This window comes from Notolepis coatsorum, assembly GCF_963971535.1.
Source record: "Notolepis coatsorum genome assembly, chromosome: 8".
Lineage (NCBI taxonomy): Eukaryota > Metazoa > Chordata > Actinopteri > Aulopiformes > Paralepididae > Notolepis > Notolepis coatsorum.
Window position 1 is genome coordinate 77,013,951 of NC_140172.1, and position 24,334 is coordinate 77,038,284.

The 24,334-nt window shown below is 42.5% G+C and overlaps 1 protein-coding gene across 1 annotated transcript in view; it reads right to left on the reverse strand.

The window, feature by feature from the left end:
* Nucleotides 1–3,920: 3,920 nt before the first annotated feature.
* LOC311233492 (rho GTPase-activating protein 22-like) overlaps nt 3,921–24,334 on the reverse strand; it is a gene marked incomplete at both ends in the record, with an annotated part of 169,581 nt that continues 149,167 nt past the window's right edge. Inside the window, 2 exons of the mRNA XM_084320459.1 lie at nt 3,921–4,161; nt 6,301–6,388. Coding sequence (XP_084176585.1) covers nt 3,921–4,161; nt 6,301–6,388 — 329 coding nt within the window. The remainder of the gene's footprint in view (nt 4,162–6,300; nt 6,389–24,334) is intronic.

Consider the following 24,334-nt stretch of genomic DNA (forward strand, 5'->3'; position numbering starts at 1 on the left):
CAGCTTCAGCCACAGCCACAGACCTCGGTCGGTGGTCAACAATTGTGGCTCTAATTTAATTTGAGACAGATGTTCTTCTGCCTCCATGACCATGACCATGCATGATGAGAAGAAGCTCTAGTCCTTGTTAGCATGATGAGAAGAAGCTCTAGTCCTTGTTAGCATGATGAGAAGAAGCTCTAGTCCTTGTTAGCATGATGAAAGGAAGCTCTAGTCCTTGTTAGCATGATGAGAAGAAGCTAGTCCTTGTTAACATGATGAGAGGAAGCTAGTCCTTGTTAGCATGATGAAAGGAAGCTCTAGTCCTTGTTAGCATGATGAGAATAAGCTCTAGTCCTTGTTAGCATGATGAGAATAAGCTCTAGTCCTTGTTAGCATGAAGAGAGGAAGCTCTTCTAGTCTGTGTTAGCATAAAGAGAGGAAGCTCTAGTCCTTGTTAGCATGAAGAGAGGAATCTAGTCCTTGTTAGCATGATGAGAGGAAGCTCTATTCCTTGTTAGCATGATGAAAGGAAGCTCAAGTCCTTGTTAGCATGATGAGAATAAGCTCTAGTCCTTGTTAGCATGAAGAGAGGAAGCTCTAGTCCTTGTTAGCATGAAGAGAGGAAGCTCTAGTCCTTGTTAGCATGAAGAGAGGAATCTAGTCCTTGTTAGCATGAAGAGAGGAAGCTCTAGTCCTTGTTAGCATGAAGAGAGGAAGCTCTAGTCCTTGTTAGCATGAAGAGAGGAAGCTCTAGTCCTTGTTAGTATGATGAGAGGAGGCTCTAGACCAGGGGTCAACAACCTTTTTGAAATGGAGCTACTTCACTGAGTCATATGAAGGGCTACCAGTTTGATACACTTCTGAAATAACAAATTTGGTCAGTTTGACTTTAGTTATATATTATTATCAATGATAAATTATACTCATCTTTGTGAAGACACTGATCACCTTAATGATTTTTCACTATAATTATTAACAATGACTGAACATGGTGGGAAACCGATAATATCAATATTCAACACTTTATACACCCAGGCTTGCCAAGCTCTAGTCTTTGTGAGCATGAAGAGAAGAAGCTCTAGTCCTTGTTAGCATGAAGAGAGGAGGCTCTAGTCGTTGCTAACATGAAGAAAGGAAGCTCTAGTCATTGCTAACATGAAGAGAGCAGGCTCTAGTCATTGCTAACATTATGACATTATGAGAGCAGGGTCTAGCCATTGCTAACATGAAGAGAGGAAGCTCTAGTCATTGCTAACGTGATGAGAGGAGGCTCTAGTCAGTGCTAACATCTGCCACCCTGTGATCGTTGCCTAGTGACTCTGTCCTGCTGAAACTGGCTTTTCTCCCTTCTGTCCATCTCCTTCCAGTTCCAACTTTTCTCCCTAAAAATGTGGTCATGTGATTTATCAGCTCTACATGCATTACGTGTAACCGTAGCTCCAGTACGTCACCAGACGGTCATGTTAGTAACCGTAGTTCCAGTACCTCACCAGACATGTTAGTTTATCAGCATTGTGTACTCTGAGGAGGGGCCTCTCTTTGTGCCTCAAACAAGCAAACAAGCATTCTGCATTCTGCATGGTACCAAAGCACCTCAAAGGCGCTAAAAACAAAATTACAAACATCTCAAAACAAACTGGTCAGACTACTGCTTGACCTTACTCCTAGAACCCACCTCACCCCTGCCAACTTTGACAACCTAGGATGGCTTAGAGTAGACGACAGAGTACAGCAACTTGCAATGGGCCTGGTCTACAAGATACACTACACGACCAAGGTACCCATGTACATGTCAAAATACTTCCCAAAGGTCAGTGAATACCACGATCACAACACCAGAGGGAGCTCCACAAATCATGTTAAACCCAGATTCGGCTCAAATAAGGGACTAAACACGTTTCGCAATTATGCCACATCAATGTGGAACGCCCTACCCAAAGCTGTAAAGGAATGTGGATCACTACCCACTTTCAAAACCTCTCTCAAGGGACACCTACGGGAGACTGCAATTCAACACTGGCCCCTGTAAATATCCTAACCCAACCCCCTCCAATGTACAGTCATTTACCTAGTATGGTTTTGTCAATAGTCCAATGTACAATTTTGTTTGTTTGTACAGTGTCTCCTCCCCCCCCTCAATGTACAGTGTTACTTGTTTATACAGTGTGCCCCCCCCCCCAACCACCTCCAATGTAAATTACCCAGTATGGTTGTCAATATCCCAATGTACCCAACCCCCCCCACCCAACCTCCTCCAATGTACAGTTTCTACGTAAAATGTATATACTCCCTTTTCTTGACTCCTTCTGTATCACAAACAGTACTGTATTTGCAAATCTGGTATGTCATAAATGTATAGATGTAGCAGTACTGACTATCTGTATGTCATGTATGTCATATATGTCCTGATGAATTGAAAATGGGGGACCCTGATGTAAACAAGACGAAAGTCTTTCTCTGGTCTGCATCCCCTTAACAATTGTGTGTATTGAGCTGTACTGTATTGTACCCATTCTGCAATCTGTTAATAAAGTTTTCAATCAATCAATCAATCAATCATTACTCCCTATCGAAGGTCCAGGGTTCGATTCCCGCTTGGGGACTAGGTTTCCACATTGCCAGGTACCATAGGCGGCGGGTGAGCTTGACATTAGGGAAGGCTATTATTAGAATGGACCTAGCGTGGAGCGCGCAAAATCTTACTTTTATTTTTGGTTGCACGCAAATGATGCTGTCCAGGTTCTGATTTCATATACACACACACACACTACTAGGCTACTACAGCGAGCCCCACTCATTTCATATAGTGCAAATTAAGTGTTCAAATGAAGGCATCCAATAATATATTAACCATTGTCTTACCTTAATGCAGATAAATGCGACGTTTCGTCTTGGTGAGAAAGACCGTTCACAACTTGAATCACAAGTTGCAATGAAGGGAAAGTTTTTCGTAATTTAGATCTCATCATGCTTTGAAAACAATGTACATACAGTAGCTCTAAAAAGTTTCCACGATTTGATGAACTCGGACTCTCATCATGTCCTCTTAGAGCAAGCTTTTGTTTGCCAAGATAAAACAACATACAGCCTCAGGTGATCGGTAGTTATGCCCAGGGCCAGCCCGGTGCAGCTTCTAAATTACTTTGTTTATGCCTTGGAAAAATACCGTATATCCATTTTGCTTTTTGAAATTTGACTCAAAATAGTGCGCTGGTGTTCGCTACAAAACGATCGGCGGGCTGAAATTCGGAACGCACTCGCAGATGTTTGCTTTACTCGGCCTGCGGGATCAGGATGATCATGTGAATGATGTGATTGGCTACATTATTTAACCTGAGCCTATGTGTGATTGGTTACTGCCTGTACCTGGAATGTTAAACGCTGCCACCGATTGACACCTTCGTCGTTGACACCTCGGCCAGCCGGCTGCAGCACAAGACACACACAATAGCCAGCAGCCTGCGCATATATTATATACATTTCAAGATTCCCATCATAACGATTTGGGTAAGGCATAACCTCGCCTAGCCTATATACCCGCCGCCTATGCCAGGTACCCAGGTGGGATATCTCCCGGGCCTTTCTGTGTGGAGTTTGCATGTTCCCCCCGTGCTCGCAAGGGTTTCCCCTCCCGATAAGATAAACCCAAAGGAAAAACATGCACAACAGATCGCTAATGCTGTCGTGTCCGTGACGAAGACGGACAGGAGCACTTGGATCTGCTCCCGGCTGCCCTTGGGGGGAAGGACGACGGGATGGGTCAAGCGCAGAGACTCAATTTAATCTGCAACCAACATTTTCTTTAAATAAATTGCATGTGTGTGTTCCTGTGTGTGCCGCCCATCGCATATGTGTGTCTGCATGATGAATAAAGACTTCTTCAAAAGTCCAGTTTATTTATTATTATATTATTATCGATCCCTGAATTCATCTATTTGTCAGAAGGTCTGGAGAGTTCTCTCTGTCCTCCTCTCCTCTCCTTTGTGGATCTCTCCAAACATTCTGAAGAACTGCTCCATCTCTCTTTGTAACGTGGTGTTGCGGCGGTCCGCATCGGCCCGGGCCCACTCCACGTTGCAGATCTTGATCTCAGCCACGCTGTGCCAGCGTTTCTGCTGCTCCAAGCTGGCCCGCAGTACCACCACCTGCCCCTGGAGGGCCCCATTGCACTGCTCCAACCTAGAGGACAGGAGATTAGTTACATGGAGAAAGTGTCCAAGAAAGGGAATGAAAACAGGTTTGGGATTATAGGCTGGGAGCGATTGTAGGCTGGATGGATTATAGGATGGGAGAGATTATAGACTGGGAGGGACAGTCTTCAGTCTACTGTTGAGAACTAATAGGAATACCGTTTTAGATAATGGGAAACTGGGTTATTTTAAAATCAATGATCATATTTTACATTTACATTTACATTTAGTCATTTAGCTGATGCTTTTATCCAAAGCGATTTACAAGTTCTGTACGACAAGTCATCAGGAAGGGTACAACTCTATCAGCTGAGTAACAATGTTCATCAAAGTGTTGCGTGTTACAGTGTAGGTTAGTTTATTAGGACAAGTGCATGACAGTAAGGTTAGTTAGGGTTAGATTTTTTTTTTTTTTTTTTATTATTATTTCAGATAATGGTTGAAGAAGTGCGTCTTTAGTCGACGGCGAAAGATTGGACGGGATTTGGCTGTCCTAACTGGGGTGGGTAGTTCATTCCACCATTGTGGGGCAAGGACTGAGAATAGGCGGCTTCTCTTTGATGACCCTCCCGGAGCTTGGATAGGAGTAGGTCTGAGGCGGCCAGAAGATGCAGAGCGTAGGGGTCTTGAGGGTGTGTAGTTAGAGACCATTGACTGGAGGTAGGCGGGAGCGGTTCCCTTTGCCGCATGGTATGCTAGATCGAGGGCCTTGAAGCGGATACGTGCAGCAATGGGGAGCCAGTGCAGGTCCCTAAGAAGTGGGGTGACATGGGCCGACTTCGGTAGGTTTGAGATCAGGCGGGCCGCTGCGTTTTGAATGAGTTGAAGAGGCTTGGTGGTGGTGGCCGGGAGGCCAGCGAGCAGTGCGTTGCAGTAGTCGAGGCGGGAGATGACTGTTGATTGGACGAGGAGTTGGGTGGCTTCTTTTGTCAGGAAGGGGCGGATCCTTCTGACGTTGCTCAGGAGGAATCTGCAGGTTCTGGTTGTCGCTGCGATGTGAGCAGAGAAGTTCAACTGGTCGTCGAGGACAACACCAAGGTTCTTGGCGGTCGGGGACGCGGTCACAGCTGCATTCTCGACTGTGATGGAAAGGTCGGTCAGGGGGGAAGATTTGGCCGGCAGGTGGAGCAATTCTGTTTTGCTTTGGTTCAGTTTGAGGTGGTTGGTCGTCATCCAGGCGGAGATGACAGACAGGCCGAGATCCGCTCAGAGACGTGGATATCTGAGGGAGGGAAGGAGAGGAAGATTTGAGTATCATCGGCATAACAATGATACGAGAAGCCATGAGCCGTGATAATGTTACCCAGTGATTTAGTGTAGAGAGAGAAGAGAAGGGGTCCTAGGACCGAGCCCTGGGGGACACCCGTCCGCAGGGGGCGGGTGGCCGACAGGGTCCCTCTCCATGACACTTGGTAGAAGCGGTCATTGAGGTATAATGACAGCCATGTCAGCGCAGATCCAGCCACTCCCATTCCTGCGAGGGCCGCAAGGAGGATCTGATGGTTGACTGTGTCGAAGGCTGCAGATAGATCTAATATTTTAGTAGTTTTAGCTGATGAGAAGAGGGATTATTTTAAAATCTACATTTTAATACATAAAACTAAACCCGGGTTAAATTCCCAACAGCGTTACCTCTGGCTTGGTCAGACGTCCCTACAAACACAATTGGCAGTGTTCACGGGTGTTAAGCCAGTGGGGTATGAGTCCTGGTCATTGCAATAGCGACTTCTACTGGTTTTTTGGGGCACCTGTTCAGCAGGGAAGGGGTCTTGGGGGAGATAGCGCAAACCTCTGTGCGTGTTACTTTCTCCCAGTGAAACTCCTAGCTGTCGGATGAAGAGAAGACCGACAGTATGGTAGTCTGCACCCTCCCCAGACCATGAGTAGGGTAGTCTACACCCTCCTCAGACCAACTGGCCAACCTCTAGCTCCAACAGCTTGAACTGCACTTTTGTCTGCAGGTATTGCTGTTGAGGCATTTTAATGAGAATTTAAATAATGGATTTTTTTCCAAAGAAGAGAGATTAATTACTTTGAAAGGTTTGATTTCAATCAAATTAATTATTTGAATTTCCCTATAGAGGAAGAGCTACCTCCCCTGCCTCAATGGACCAGCCTCCACTCATACCTGTGTATCCTGTCCTGGTAGTCCGCCTCCTGCCTGGCCATCTGCAGTCTGAGCTCCACCAGCAGGGAGTGGACCTCCTGATCCTGACCTAGGAGCAGACAACAAGGGGTCATGTTTATATTTAACCTCCTGAACCTCTAGAGTCTGAGCTCTTGAGCTCCTCCTCCCTACGAATTTTCAGCATTTAAAAAAAAAAAAATGTGTTCACATAATATGAAACTACAGGTTCAACCTTCAAAATAAGCCATCAATTGTAAAATTCGAGCCTATAGTTTTTAATCAATGTCCTATGAAACATTCTGGTAAAATCCTTACCAAGTCGCAGCACAGGGGTTTGAAAGGATTCAGTGAATTCAGCTATTTGATAGAGAACTACACTCCCTCCCAGAATGCAATGTGATCAATGTCACTAGACCAATTCACACGTGGTACAAAGGCCCAGTTTCTAGTCTGTTGTTCCTTTGTTATTCCAATGACTGGGCCCAGGCGGCCTACAGTGACACACACTTTGATTTGATGCCATGTACACACGCTAGATAGAGGTTTACCTGAATACATTACTAATATTATTAGGGCTATTATGAGAGAGAGAGGGAGAGAGAGAGAGGGAGAGAGAGAGAGGGAGAGAGAGAGAGAGAGAGAGAGAGAGAGAGAGAGAGAGAGAGAGAGAGAGAGAGAGAGAGAGAGAGAGAGAGAGAGAGAGAGAGAGAGAGAGAGAGAGAGAGAGAGAGAGAGAGAGAGAGAGAGAGAGAGAGAGAGAGAGAGAGAGAGAGAGAGAGAGAGAGAGAGAGAGAGAGAGAGAGAGAGAATTATTATTATTATTAATAATATTAAACATTAAATAATTTTCTATAGGCTTGCCGTGGTAGTCAGTGATACTGGTGTCATTCTGTGTTCAGGCATCCACTGAGTAAATTAATTGCCTACTGCCCCTTTAACAACTTAGGCTTGGTAAGTTTCAGTTTCACTTGTAGAGAGGATTTAACTGCATGTGAAGACCGATGACATGTTACACAATGGCATTTGGATTTATCAATATTTTGGATTTAAACACAGTAGCAGTTCAACTGGAGAGGAGCTCAGATGATCAGTCCGGAAAAGTATGTAGGCTATACACATACACAACGTCTGCAAAAAGTCGAGTCCCGTGGATATTATTGCAAGAGATAATTCATACATATTATGAAAAGCCAATCTGTTGTTTAGAATTTTGGATGGGGGGTAGCGAGTCTCTGATAAGTCTCTGCGGGGTCTAACACCTTTTCACAGCGCACACACTGCGCTGCGCGTGTGTGTGCGCGTGCATGTATTTGCGTTTCGTGACATGTTGTAGTTCCCAGGAGTACGGGGATAATTACAACCATACCATCTAGCAAGAATTAAACATATTTACAAGTCGTATTAAGTTTAGCAAGTAAGGAGACATATATATAACATCTCAAAGCACTCGAAAATGTAATTTTTCTATTTTTACCCATTTCTGAAAAGAGGTACTTTCTGAGCATTTGGGAGAAATTCTAAATCCTTTTGTTTTCCGCCGACGGGTGCAAACAGGACTTTGGACTCCCAAGGGATACAAGCCCTATTTTCGGAAAATCTGCCTAAAAATACATACCTAAGTAAATGGAAGATTGCTCCACTTCTACAAGGTCCATTTGCATATTCTTGGTATCTAGGGACATCTATGGATCTCAGCAGTGGAGGCTGCTGACCAAATCTTTAGGTGAAGCACAAATTATTATATTATATTATATATTAAATTATATTTTTAAAACATCCCCCACTGTGTGTCAGTGGTCAGTGGACACAGATGAAAACATATTAACATTAGGTGACAGCGGACCTGGGCCCTGTTCCTCGTACCTGGCTAATTGAGTTAGCCGGATAATTTTCAGCATAGCTTGACTTAAGCCAGACATTTCCGTTCCCCGACGTCGGATTGTCTAAGTCGCTATGGCAACAGATCAGAAAGTTTGAACCTGGTCGAGGGCAGAGTTTAGTTCAGTTAGCTGGATAACCTGCATGGCCACACCCTCGCAAAGAAATGCAGCTCGCTTCCTGATTTTTTATGAATGAAACCTATCGGGCGTTTGGCTCTGATTAGTTTAATATTCTTCGCTGTGTATTTCAAGCATACATTGAAGCGTCTATGCGTGGATTGTGGATATGAATTATGAGGAATCTGAATCTGTGGATTGTTTAATTGTATCACTGTCACTGTGACAGTCACGTGTTATTGTGATATTGTAACTGGGTTTAAAATATATGAGGAGATGCGCTATTTGATGGATTTGATGACGTGACGTGACTTGATAAATTGAATGAGCCTTTGACGTTTTTGATGAATGAATTTGAGAAAATGCATTTATCTTTTCAAGCACTGTTATCTGATGATGAACATGAGGTGTCACTGGTATATCCAATCCAATCCAATCCACTTTATTTATATAGCACATTTAAAACAACAAAGTTGACCAAAGTGCTGTACAAGTCCACAAACATAGGATAAAACATAAAACATAAAAATGTAATAAAAGCACATAATAAAACAGTACAATGTGTCACATAAAAAAGGCCAATCTCTCAAAAACGGTTTAAAAAACAAAAGCCAGAGCAAATAAGTGTGTTTTGAGGCGTGATTTAAACACCTGCAGAGTGGGGGCCTGCCTAACATGCAGTGGCAGCTCATTCCAGAGCTTTGGGGCTGCCACTGCAAAAGCACGGTCCCCCCTAAGCTTCAGCCTGGAGTTTGGAACGGCCAAGAGGAGCTGGTCAGAGGACCTGAGGGACCTTAGAGGAACATATGGTTCCAGCAGGTCTGAGAGGTAACCCGGTGCCAAGCCGTTCAAACATTTAAAAACAAACAGTAAAACCTTAAAATCAATCCTAAAACGCACAGGAAGCCAGTGGAGGGCAGCCGGCACAGGGGAAATGTGCTCCCGCTTTCGCGTTCCCGTCAGCAGACGGGCAGCGGCGTTTTGCACCAACTGCAAACGAGAGAGGGAGGCCTGACTGACGCCCACGTACAGGGCATTACAGTAATCAAGGCGAGAGGTCATAAAAGCATGGATAACCGTTTAAAAAACGGAACGGGATAAAAAAGATTTGACCTTGGACAGCCTCCTAAGCTGGAAAAAGCTCCTTCCCACCACAGTATTGATCTGCTTGTCCAGCTTTAGGTCACAATCGAATTTTACCCCTAGGTTGGTGACTGTTGGCTTCACAAAAAGCCCAAGAGGGCCCAAGTCACCAGGAGGAGGCACATGACCATTGCTGGGACCAAACACCATGACCTCTGTTTTACTGTTATTGAGACAAAGACAGTTTGATGCCAGCCATGCCTTAACATCATCAAGGCATGCTAATAGTGGTTTTACCGGGTTGGTAGTGTTTCTTTTTAATGGCATGTAAATCTGGCTGTCATCTGCGTAGCAGTGAAAGGAGACGCCATGCTTTCGGAGTATAGGCCCAGGGTGCGATCCACGGGGGAGCTGGGGCAGCCATGGCTCCCTTAGATCAGACATCAGCTCCCCTGAAAACATGATTTGTGAATTTTTGGGGGGTCTCTAAATTACTGAAAATAAATGCTACTTTTGCCATGCATTTCTCATTTTTCTGTAATTTTCTGTATCATCATCGTGTATAATAATAAACGTATGCTATTTTGGATGTATGATTAATGATTTGCGCACTAATTCACACACGTATTATGGCAACATGCATGCTATTCTTGCAATTACCATTCGGAGCGCGGCGGCGCTGCAGCCTGCACGCACGGCACAAATCAAACTTGACCCACGTTGTAACCTGTGACTTGTTGACAGTGATAGTTTTGACAGGTAAATAAGGTCACTCAGGAATGGATAATGTCTAAACGAAAAATGCAACAAGTAAGCCTAACCAATTTTGGTTTCACGAAGAAAGTGAAGCAGTCAATGGACTTGACAGAGCAGCAGGAGGCGGGATCATCTACAGGCGACGCCGTTACACCTGCTGCTGGTGCTGCTGCGGTGGGGACTATTATGTCTCTGACAATGCCCGGTGACCGTGCTGGCGCCTGCTGCGGTCGTATCAGAACAGGAGTCTGAGAGATAATCACGAGATACTGTAGACAGTGTTGGATCTATCATCTATCTAACTAAATGGATACTTTTTTTATCATGGAATGTGCTGTGCAGACGGCCGGACCACAACATCCAAGTGAGTTGTCTATTATGTGTTCTGTAGTTACTGAAACTGATTGAATATATGACAGGATTCAAGAGGTTTATTTGTCACATACATACATACACAACACAAGGCCTACTAAAGGCCACAGTAACGTCTGCGATCACAGTATCCTCCGACAGTCCGACTCCTCCCTGCGAGGTGCACCCCGCCCGCCCACAAAAAAATATTAATGTTCCTTGGCTCACCCAAAGACCATGCTATGGGTCGCACACTGTATAGGCCCTAAGGGGAGCAGGTACAACACAAATAAAATTGGCCCGAGAATTGAGCCTTGGGGAACCCCGCAGGGGAGAGGTGCTGTGGAGGATACAGCGTTGCCCAGGCTAACACAAAAACTTCTCTCAGACAAATATGATCTAAAAAACTCCAGGGCTTGGCCTTTAATGCCAACCCAGTGGTCCAAACGGGAGAGCAGAATATTGTGATCCACTGTGTCGAAGGCAGCAGTGAGATCTAAAAGTACGAGAATAAGGGAGTCACCAGAGTCAGTGGCGAGAAGGATATCATTAAAAACTCTTAAAAGTGCAGTCTCTGTACTGTGCAGTGCTCTAAAACCAGATTGGAAGACGTCCAGAATGCCGTGTGTGTCAAGGAAAGACATTAATTGGACAAGTAAATTTTTTTCCAAAATTTTGGATAAAAACAGGAGCTTGGAGATAGGCCTAAAATTAGAGAGGACAGAGGCGTCCAGGCTAGGCTTTTTAATAAGCGGTTGCACCACAGCATGTTTAAAATGTACAGGTATATTACCTGTAAGGCTGTTGTTCATAATTGTTAGGACATTTGGTCCTATGACCCTGCTGACCTCTTTGATAAGGTGAGGGGGGAGGACGTCTAGGGGGGAGCCTGAGGGCTTCATATGGGTAATAATTTCCTCTAGCTGAGCAAGGGACACAGGCTCAAACTGGCTAAAGGTGGCAGGGCAGGTGACAGTAGTAGTAGAATGGTCACATGTAGGGGTGGACGTGCTAGCTCTAATGTTGGCAACTTTTTCAATAAAAAACTGAATAAAAAGCTCACATGTTTCAGTGGAAGCTTCAAGACAAACAGGCTGGGGGACATCAATAATATGATTAATCGTTTTAAAAAGAACACAAGGCTTGTGGCAGTTGTTTAAAATGATATCAGAAAAATGCTTTGTTTTTTCAGCCTTAACAGTTTGCTGATATCTACACCAGCTGTCCCTCAGAATGTCGAAAGACACCTGCAGCTTGTCCTTTTTCCACTGTCGTTCAACCAGGGCTCAGGTTTAGGTTTGGAGCGCCTGGTTTTTAATGGAGCAACGGTATCAAGGATCTCCAGACAGGTGGAGTCAAACCTGGTTAATTCCTCCATGTTAACACACACAGGGCTAGCTGAGCTAGTTACAGTAGCGCTAGTAAAAGCGGACGAGAAAAGCACAGCAGTGGAAGGGCTAAACATACGGCATCGGCGGGCCGGTGCAGATGGCTTGTCAATACAGCATGGGAGAGCTACATCAAATAAAACAGGCATGTGGTCAGAGAAAAAAGCATCACAGACTTCAACATTAGAAACGGGTAGACCATATGATAGGACAAGATCCAGTGTGTGCCCGTGTTCTTGTGTGGACCAGACACAGACTGCACAAGATCGAATGAGTCAATAAGATTTAAAAAGTCTCTAGCCAACGGCTTAGAAGGACAGCACACATGTATCTTCATGTCACCCAAGATTAAGACGCAGTCATATTTAGGCATAATTTCAGCCAAGAAATCAGAGAAGTCAGTGATGAAGTGCTTATTGTATTTTGGGGGTCGGTAAATCACCATGCACAGTACAGGGGGATAGCGACCAAAGGTTAATCAATTCAATGCATGTATGGATGATGTCCAAAACAGATTAAAACCTGATTAATAGTGTAACTGCAAGCCTCCCTCCAAGCCTCTCTTTGGGAACCATGTATTTATATAGTACATAATACCTAAGCACATACAGTACAGATATCCTCATAATATAATTTGTATCAATTAGATATACTATTTGGGCTTGTTTTTATCCTTATTCTGAAAGAGTTGAACAAATTATTTTCGCTAGCAAGATCTCATTTGATTATTCATTCCATTAAGCCTACTGCCAGCAGGCACATTTAAAGAAATATAATCTGGTTGATTGGGGTAATGAGGGATTTAAAATTAGCCTATAGATTATGCATTTAACTTCTTGGCGAGGCTATTGAGCCGTACTGTATTGTACCCATTCTGCAATCTTGTTAATAAAGTTAATAAAGTCTACACCTGCTGTCTTTTCAGGTGAGGCGGCCACGTGCAATTATCCTGAGTATCAAGTCTGGTTCGAATTAACGAGACTGAATCCACCTTCGAGGAACAGGGAAAGCCTGGATTCAAACATCGAGTTAATTGAATCTGGATAATGGGACTTTTGATCGACTTAGTTGAACCAGGTACGGGGAATAGGGCCCTGACCAGATGAAAACATATTAGGTGACAGCGCACCTGACCAGATGAAATCATATTAGGTGACAGCGCACCTGACCAGATGAAATCATATTAGGTGACAGCGCACCTGACCAGATCAAAACATATTAGGTGACAGCGCACCTGATCAGATCAAAACATATTAGGTGACAGCGCACCTGACCAGATCAAAACATATTAGGTGAAGGTGACAAGGAAGCCACAGACTCATACCCCCCCGACACTCAACTAACCGCCTCGGACAGTCCTTCATACCAGTGGCCATCAGGCTCCACAACAGTGGGCAGGGACTGCTGCCAGACATCGACCTAGAACTAATAGGAACCCAAGTAGGACAATAACACTACCTTATGCATACTGCACCTTATGTGGATACTGTGAATAATGAATAATGTATATTTCAGTTAGTTAGATAGTAAATTATAACACTACCTTATGCATCTGCACCTTATGTGACACTGTGAAAATATATTTCAGTTAGTTAGATAGTAAATTATATTGACCTATTTGTTTACACTGCTTGTGTTGTTTTCACTACCTGTACCCCCCCTTCCCCCATGCTGCTATGATGCCTGAATTTCCCCAAGGGGATCATTAAAGGAATATCTTATCTTATCTTAAAAGGAAAGATGAAATTACCTACCTGGGTTCCATCCTATAGAGGCAAATATTTCCTGTGACAAAATGGGATCCAATGTAATAAAACTAAGTCAACCAACAAACTAGATTCCTGTACCGGATCTCCTCTCTGGTAAACAAGAATACCTTGAGACTCTAACAGGAGCACTCATTCAAGGGTACTACGACTATGCTTGCACCTCATGGTACCAAAGCACCTCAAAGGCACTAAAAACAAGATTACAAACATCACAAAACAAACTGGTCAGACTACTGCTTGACCTTACTCCTAAAACCCACCTCACCCCTGCCCACTTTGACAACCTAGGATGGCTTAGAGTAGACGACAGAGTACAGCATCTTGCAATGGGCCTGGTCTACAAGATACACTACACCACTAAGATACCCATGTTCCCAAAGGTCAGTGAATACCACGACCACAACACCAGAGGGAGTTCCACAAATCATGTTCAACCCAGATAAAATAATTTAAAAAGGGAAAAAAAAAAGATTATAACTTTTTTTTAATAAAAGAAAAATCGTGAGATTGCATAGGTCTATGAATCGATATTGCGATTCTGTTTCGATTAATTGCCCAGCCCTACAGTGTGTACAGTAAGTTAGCTTGGTGATCATCATTGTGATGTAGGCTAAGCTGGCTAGCTACTGTTAGCATACAAGCTTTTACAAACACTGTAGCCTACTTACTTTTTCATCCACAACTTTTTTTCTGATCCAGATGCATAAGTCTACTTCTTCATGTTGCTCAGTTGCTGGTTTATACTTCGGTCCTAATGTTGGCGCAAAGTTTAATTTAGCCTACTGTGTTGTTATAGCTGTACAACTTACTAAACTACTAGCTTGCTCTTTCACACAGTGAAACCAGTCCAGCTGCAGGTCCGTAGGTTAGGTTTAGCTCGGGCCAATCTCAAGTTTCTCAAGTTTCTTTATTAGTTGTCATACAGAAGTACAGAATACTTTTATACAAAATGCTTCTTTCTGTTACATTTTGTATAAAAGTATTCTGTACTTCTGTATGACAACTAATAAAGAAACTTGAGAAACTTGAGATTGGCCCCAGCTAAACCTAACCTACGGACCTGCAGCTGGACCCGTTTTGACTGTGCAATGCAGCAACCTCTGATTGGATTTTCAAGACTGCCAATCATATTCAACCTCCGTGTATTGGATGTCAAGGGCTGTCAATCATTCAATCCCCCATTCAATGGCAAGAGTTTAACTGCACAGACCGTGCTTAGATGACGTTAATAGCCTATTTTGATTGGCTATTATTTATTATTTATTTAATCCTGGGTCAACCTGTGCAGCCATCTGCACTAATAGTGCAGGCCTGCTCAGAGCTGTCAATTTTGGCCATTTTTGAAGAAAAAAATAAATTCACTGGCATTTTTTTTTACAGATGAAAACATTTCTAATAAAAACTAATAATAATAATAAAAAAAAAATATATATATATATATATTTATATGTAAATTAATAATAATTATGAATTATGAGTGAATTTGTGTTTCACGTGTTGTCATAGAGAAACCTCCACTGGATCTCAGGGAATGTATTCCCAGTGTCAGAAATATTGTGTCTGTTACTAGGCTTGAGTAAATTGTGATGAAACAAAGGAGAATATAAATTATGATTTTTCTTTGCATCTTTGACAGTGAATAACACCATGCTAAAAATGACCAAATAATAATAATAATAATAGATCAAATTTATATAGCGCCTTTCATAGAACCCAAGGTTGCTTCACAATCAGGACAAAAAATAGGGCAAGGAAAATAGGGGGGGGGGGGGGGGGGAAGAGGGGATGAGGGAAGGTAGGGGATAATGGGACCTAATTTAATCTAAACTAACTAAGGGGAAAGCCTTGGTGAAGAGGTGTGTTTTTAGAGCTGATTTGAAGGTGTCCAGGGTTGGGGCGTTGCGGATTTCGGAGGGGAGAGAGTTCCAGAGGGTAGGGGACGCCACGCTGAAGGCTCTGTCCCCAAAAGTCCGTAACCTGGTGCGAGGGATGGAGAGGAGACCTAGATCAGAGGATCGTAGGTTCCGGGATGGAGTGTACTGGTGGAGGAGATCAGACAGGTACCGGGGGGCGAGGGCACGGAGGGATTTGTAAGTGAGGAGCAGGAGTTTGAAGGTGATGCGGAACCTGACTGGAAGCCAGTGGAGATGGATGAGGGTGGGGGTGATGTGCTGCCAGGGCTTGGTGTGAGTGAGAACCCTGGCAGCTGAGTTCTGAACATACTGGAGCCTGTCCAGGGCTTTGCTGGGTACCCCGAACAGGACTCCATTACAGTAGTCCAACCGGGAGGTGACGAATGAGTGGATCAGGGTCTCAGCCACAGAGTCTGAGAGTGAGGGTCGGAGACGGGAGATGTTCCTGAGGTGGTAGAAGGCAGACTTGGTGACAGATTTGATGTGGGAGTGAAATGAAAGTGTGGAGTCAAGGGTGACGCCCAGGTTACGGACTTCGAGAGACGGGGAGATGGAACAGCCGTCAACTTGGAGGAGGAGATCTCCAACCTTCCCGAGCAGTGCCTTGGGGGCCACAACCATGAGCTCTGTCTTTTTGCTGTTGACGTGAAAAACTGCCACTGAGCTTGTTCATCTTGAGATCATGTGTACAAAAAATCTAAGCAAATTAATAAAGGGAAGATGATTAACTCATTGCGGGCCAAATAGCAGAGGCCGCTGATGGCCCGTCAGCGCCAGTGCTTTATCCAATGTAGCGATAGCTTTACTTGCGAGTGCTTAAAATATATGAAATATTATAGCTATGGATCTATTGAACATGTTGATTGTCAGTGAGTTGCTTCCAGTCAACATGCACAAAACAGGTAATTTTTTAATACATACATTTCCGTTTTTATACCGTGATGAATATGAGTATATTTCTAGAGCGTTCTGTCTAATCTCAATAAACTCCAGCAAATCGAGCTTTAATGTATTTCCTTCGTGGAATCGTGCCATTTGTCGCTTGATTTATGAATAGTTTTCAAATAAATGCCAGATTAGCAATATTATGTGTCATCATGCACGAACAGAAGCAGCAGTGGCAGCCGGCCGATAGTGGGCGCTAGAGCGCCGCCCTCCCTTGTTAAAAGAGAGAAGAAGAAGAAAATATTTAAAAAAAAATGTTAGAGCCCTAGAAATAAAATAAACATGTTTAAAATGAATAATATTTACTCATTTTAAGTATGTTTGTGTTTCCAATGCACAATATAACGTTAATATATCAAATATAAATAATATTTTTTCATTCACAGGAAGTCACTAGTAACTACCTCTCAGGCCGGGGCGAGACATATCGCGCACAGCAGGGCGTGAACTGGTTTCATCGCTGTATCCTCGCAGCCAATCAAATAGGTCAATGCACGTAACACACTGTGCGTTGAAACATGATGTAATATGATGGAAGCCGGGCGCGTTTTCAAGCGATCTATATCATCTAAGTAAGCAGCATCTATAGTTTCCGTAGCCACATTTCTCGGAGACGCTCTCTTTCCGTAGCCGCATTTCTCGGAGACGCTCTCTGATTGGCCGACGTCAGTTTCTACACTGGTTAGGCTTAGTTACTCTTCGAAGTTGGTTAAGGTTAGAGTTTGTCTTAGAGCATGACGGCAAGTTCTTTCGACGGTTAAGCTTAGGCACTCTTTCAAAGTTGGTTAAGGTTAGAGTTTGTCTTAGAGCAGGGCGATAGAACGCCAGGTAGTTTGCAGGCTGTTCGATGCGGAAATGGGGAAAGACACAGCTCATCACAGTACTTGTGTTGGTGTGCCTAACTTGGCTAACAAGAAGCTATTTGGCTAGCTGGATGCAGTCTGGACAGTGGATATACATCAACAGTCTGGAACTGTGGGACAGTGGACATATACACTTTATCAAGCCCTCCTGGACCACGTTTCAACTAAACAAAGTGAGTTAATGCAGTCTCTCTCTCTCTCTCTCTCTCTCTCTCATCTCTCTATCTCTCATCTCTCTCTCTCTCTCTCTCTCTCTCTCTCTCTCTCTCTCTCTCTCTCTCTCTCTCTCTCTCTCTCTCTCTCTCTCTCTCTCTCTCTCTCTCTCTCTCTCTCTCTCTCTCTCTCTCTCTCTCTCTCTCTCTCTCTCTCTCTCTCTCTCTCTCTCTCTCTCTCTCTCGCTCTCTCTCTCTCGCTCTCTCTCTCTCGCTCTCTCAACACAGCGTGTTGTTGTTGAACTATAACATTTAATTTCGCCGCTGGTGACGCATAATGGATGAATGAATGAATGGTAACTTGTTTAAAATGTCAAGATATATATATGTGTTCATTATTGGATTGATCATACGTGTACTAGTGTAGTATGAATGAACTGAAACGGGGTAACGTTATGTCGAGACTCGAGTCAGTATTCGCTTGGTCAGCTGTCCGCTTGCCCCCCCCCCCCCCCTTCACCCCCCCTGCGCCCACCCAAATGTAGTTCACACCGGCCGCCACTGAGAAGCAGGGTCTGAAAAATCGCTTCTCCGTACTTTGGTCGGCGCGAACCGCACACACACACACACACACACACACACACACACACACACACGCTCCGATGGCGGTGGAAGAAACATCGGATTAACCCAAGATTCGTTACATGGAGTCCTTATCTCACCTCTGATGTACTGCAAAAAGATTCATCCAATTCCTGATCGCCATTCCAAATATTGATCCAACGTTATATGTCCAAGCCACGCTGCTCTGAGTGTCCCCAGTCCATGTGTTATAAACGTTACTCTTGCCCGAAAAGTAAAACCTGGACCAGACTTCTTAGATCGATGCACAGCCCCAGCCAGAGGGATTGCAATACCGTCCGAGAAGCGTTAGGTGGCAGTATTTGCCCTTTGCGAGCTCAGACCCATTCCCAATGATAACATTAGGCTGGATGGATAAAAAATGAATGGATATAGCTTATAAAAGAAATAACAATTAAAACCAGAGATTTCTCGGGTTTGGCGCCCAGCGCATGGCGAGTTAACCCGAGATATCTCGGGTCTGGCCCCGAATGTGTTAAACAGAATGTTTTGTAGATACAGTACTGAATTCTGCCATCTGGACACATGCAATTTGAAATATTATTTATTATAGAATATAGAATACCAGGCCTATAAATTACCTTATTATAGCCAACTCAACATCTATGGATTGGGCCAAATCTCCTCTTTCAAATGCCAGAGTTAAATTTGGATTTAGTATTACCAGCCTGCGTGCAGCAAGAACCATGAATGAAATCTACTGTATGTACAGTTCCATTCTAATAATGGATATGGCTCCGCCATTTTGGATAGGATTGCAACGCAGATTGTTGCTAAACGTTCACAGAAGGTAGACACTAACTGCACTCCAATCTTGGCCAATAACGTTCAGTTTTGTGGTAGATAATCCAGAGAAATAAGAGAAATAAAAGAAATTCATAAACAAGTCATTTGCTTGCAGGAAGCTAGAATCGGCTGGGTAATGTAGTTTTTCGAAATTTCAACGCTCATTGAGAGCTCTGGATGCCCTCTCATATGACTACAATCTGTGACGCAACGCTAATTCAAAATGGCAGATATTCGCTAAATTATGAAGACATTCCATAAACTAAAATCTCACTAATAACACTTTAGACTATTGGTAAACAAACGTATTGTTGAAAATATACACTATGGCTGCTGTTTTGACAGGATTAAGAGGTTAAGCCCAATCGGTCCGGTGGTGGACCGCAAATGACATCACGCCATAAATCCATCTCTACAGACTGTATGAATTAATGTTGTGTTTTTTTTTTCCAAATGTAGCAAAGAGTAAATAGTACCCTAACAGCAGCAGTCAAAGTGTATATTTTCAGCAATACATTTGTTTACCAATAGGTTAAAGTGTTATTAGTGAAATATGAGTTTTGGAAATCTAGTCGGAAACAGGCAAATATAGACGCTAGGAAATGCATGCCACCATTTTGTTTGTAGTCATATGAGGAGAGGAGACCCAGGGCTTTCGATGGGCTTTGGAATTTCGAAAAACTACACTACCCTGCTCAAGCCAGCTCCTGTCAATTATCTGACTTGTGGATTTACTTTTTTATTTATCTTATTTTTCAGGATTATCTCCCACAAACCTGAACGTTATTGGCATAAATTAGAACACAGTTAGTTTCTCTACCTTTCTGTAAACGTCTAGCAAAAAACTGCATTGCAATCTGATGAAAAAAGGCGGATACATTTCCATTATAAACAAGTAACTGTACTTACAGTAGGTTTTTCATTCACGGTTTTTGCTGCACGCCTGGTGATACTAAATCCAGATTGAACTCTGCCATTGGAATTGGGAGATTTGGCCCGGTCCATAGATGTGCGACTTGGCTATAATAAGGTCATTTATAGGCCTGATATTCTATATTCTATAATCATATTTCAAATTGCATGTGTCCGGATGTCAGAATTCAGTACTGCATCTACAAAACCTTCTGTTTAATCATCTTCCATTTATACATTTTCTTAGATTTTTTGTACATCTCAATAAGGTGCTGAATGAGCTCAGTGGCAATTTTTCATGTCTGGTCAATGTTAGCATGGTGTTATTCACCGTCAAAGATAAAAATAATAATAATTATTATTTATATTCTCCTTTGGTTCATTACAATTTACTCAAGCCTAGTAACAGACACAATATTTCGGACACAGGGAATACAGTCCCTGAGATCCATAGATGTCCCTATACCAAGAACACCTTGTAAAAGTGGAGCAATCTTCCATTTACTCAGGTATGTATTTTTAGGCGGATTTTCAGAAAATAGGGCTACGGCTCAAGAGTTAAATTTATTTGCACATATGAAACCCTTATAAGAACCATATAACCTAAATGGAGTTATATGGTTCTTCATGTCATCTTCATCTTATGAGCATAAACCTTCTCTATAATATTAGAAATATAATTTTACATTTATCTTTAGTCATTTAGCTCAGGGGTTCCCAAACTTTTCAAGCCGGGGCCCAGAAAATAAGGCGTCAGAGAGCCGCGGCCCAATGCACATCGTCTGGCCTTTTTTTTTTTTTTTTTTGCCAGGCGACCGATTTTTTAAGCCAAATATCACTTCAATCCTATTAAGTTAGTTCAAGTTAGTTATTCATTTATATGTGCTATTTATGAGAGGGCTAACTTGTTGCAAAATAATAATGATAATAATAATAGCCTCATTAAAATACTATTGTTGCTTCGGTTGTTTTCAGCGTTTTATGTGCATAATCTGTTAATGTATCTGAGGACATGTATCTGAGGACATGTATCTGAGGACGTATTTGAACACACCTGACGACCTGGGCTATTGTTATGCAAACTAGCCAGGTGGGTACTTGGTGAGTTGGCGCATCAGTCGAGTGCAGCGCATTCCTGTGTGCACGCGCGTGCACATCCGTGCATATGCGTGCGCGTGCTTCTGCTCACAGAGCCGGTTGCTCGGCGTGCAACCCCGTCCCATGACCAACGCACCCCTGCTGACAGACATTGGTCCTCATTCTCCAAGTGCCTTGGTAAATACCTTGGTAAAAATCTGGTACCAAAAGATTTACGGAAATCCTCCTACGGATTCCGGAATGCGTGAAATGGTATTTGTAAGTGGGCAAAAACGTTGGCAGCTGTATACTCAGCTGAATGGAGTACGTCACTCATTCTTTCAGCGCATGCCCGTATCCCTTGAATTTGCATACATACATGCCCAGCCAGCTCCTTATAAGGCCAGTGCCGTGTGCAAAACGGAAGTAAGAGGGTCTGCCGTTGCATCTCTGCTGTGTTCATCAGTTCAACAGGTTTGTCAAACCGATTTGCGACTGATTGTAACCCAGGTTTCAGATACGTACCTATTTAAGTTATAAGGACCTGAATAGTTAAGGCTATTATGTAAGAATATAGTTGATATTATTGAGTACCATGCCCTTTAAATTACAGATTGCCCCTTTAATTCGCGGGATGACGTGAGTAAGGTAGACATCACGACAGCCACGTTTTTCTCTCAGCGCGAGTCTTGCTACTGCGCAGATGCAGACAGATCCCTGTTGATACAACACGCATGATAACGTTGCTGAATAACTAGACGAAATAGTATGATAAAACCAGTTATCAAACAGTTATAGAAGATTCCCCCTGTTGCAAAACCGAAGAAGCGTTGCAGTAAAGTAGCTGTAGCTGCGGTTTTTTGGTGAGTTAAATCAATATTGTGTGCTACTCAATTGTCAAGTGTTAGCTTCATGCTACAATGCTAATAACGTTAGTTTAGCTTCAGTCTGAGTCATACACGAATTGCCTCAAGCTCAATATGGTTAAATGGAAATTGGGAAGGAACCATTTCAGAAGCACTTATAATTGTATTGATATGCTGTTATGATAGGAACAAGATTTATATACGTTTTGAATGTTTTGAGAGTTTAATATGAACGTGGGGAATGTCCCAAATGCTAACGCACTTTAGCCTAACTTAGCATAGGACAGGTGTACATTCCCACGTGCAGTGATGAGACGGCCTGCTGTAGCTTAGCATAGCTAACGGTAGCCTGGTTGATTATTCATTCTGAAATTAGATGAAAAGATGGTGATTTGATAAAAATGGTAAATAAGCTTTTATTTTCCGAATGCCTGCAAACACGCAGGCCAGGTTTTATAGGATACCCCAGCACTCCAATCTACTCTGGGAGCAGTCCCAGGAGTCCATCCAACTCCACGTGTGCCCATGAGGGAAGGAGGCGGTGTGCTAGATCAGTGTTTCTCAACTGGTGGGTCGCAGGGCCATTTTGAGTGGGTCGCGGATGTGTGTGTATAATATAATAATTAAAAAAAATATATATATATATATATATATATAATTTTTTTTTCTGGTTCTGGTCCAGCTGAAGACAAAGCGGGGGAACAGATTGGACATTGAGCGTGACCTCAGAGTTGCTTTGTCTACCACCACCCCAGACTTTGAGACTCTTGTCAGGAGCAAACAACATCCCCAGTTATCCCATGAGTTCCCTGGGATGTTAAGCTAAGAAGTCTGCTAAGAAGGATATTATTATTTATTATTATTATTATTATTATTATTATTATTATTATTATTATTATTATTATTATTATTATTATTATTATTATTATTATTATTATTATTATTATTATTATTATTATTATTATTATTATTTTATTTCATTGTGTTTTTAGCCCTAGTTGCACTTTTGTTGCAACCCCAGTTATCCCATTAGTTCTCCCAAACTTAGGTATGTTATGTTAAGCTAATAAATCTGCTAAGAAGCATATATTATTATTTTATGTCATTGGGTTTTTAGCACTAGTTGCACTTTTTTACTTTTTTGTGTTTATTTCATGTTTTGAAAGATTGCATATTACTGATTTTTTTTAAACATAAATCAACATTTTGGGTAAATAAAAATGTTGGGTCGCGACTTAATGACTAAGGAAAATGTTGGGTCCCGAGGCTAGACCAGTTGAGAACCACTGTGCTAGATGACACAAGATGGCGAGCCAACCCATTGAACCTCTGATATAGCTCAAGGCTAATCCGAGCCTGATTCGAATACCCCTGTTGCACAATCCCCGTTGCTTCAACAGTCTGCTAGGATTGAACTGAAAGAACTTGAACCATAAGAACTTGAACCATAAGAACTTGAACTATAAGAACTTGAACTGAAAGAACTTAAACCATAAGAACTTGAACCATAATAACTTGAACTGATTGAACAAGAGCACAAGGACATTCCAAGGCTTCGGCCCAGTTCACCTTTTGTTACTTTGATATTGTATTTTTGTATTTGATTTGATTTAATTTGCTACTCGAACCACTGATGGTTCTCATGTAAGGTAAGAAGGTTAAAGGGTAACTTCACCTAAAATGGTATTCGCATTCCCATAACCTAGAGTATTGATGACATCAATTATGGTTGAATCACTGATGATTTTCCTGTAAAGAAAGAAGGTTTAAAGGGTAATTTCACCTAAAAAGGTAATTGCATTCCCCTAACCTAGAATATTCCAAATGGTACTTTTGTTGTGTTACACCTTCCAAGGAAGAGTTAAAGGAGCATTTCACCTGTTAAGGTACTTGCGTTCCTGCACATTTAAAGGTTTAAATTAATATGTTTAAACACTTACCTGGTGAAATGATAAACTGAAATAGAGTTTACTGATGATAAAAGGATACGTTTAATATCCAACCTTGAATCTAGCTTAGCTAGAGATAACCTCAGAGACGTCTGAACCAAACCTAATGTATTGATTTAATCAATCTAGGACTTGATATCGAACTAACCCTCCTTAAAGGAGAGGTTACAGAAAGAACCTAAAAAGGATACTTCAAACAACTACTACCTTGAACTACTATATGTCTGTATGTCTAGCTAGCGCGCATTTAATAAATTGCGGTTATTATTATAATTCTGTCTCTGGTCATTGTTCTTATATTGTGCATATTTACTCCTCTCCTCGTTTCATACCTAGAACTGTGCCCGTGGCGAACAGCTGTTACAAGTAGGTGACACAAGTGCTACATGATCACAATTGTCATCATACAGCACAAATACAATACAACATCCAACCAGAGTGCAAATGTAATAGTAAAGTGCAATAGTTGCCTACAATGCACAGGTGATATAACTGGTAAAATGCTTAATTTGGGATAAATAGTTGGTGATTGCGTCCAGACATCATCGGAATTAAATAATTATAATGATAATAAATACGACAATT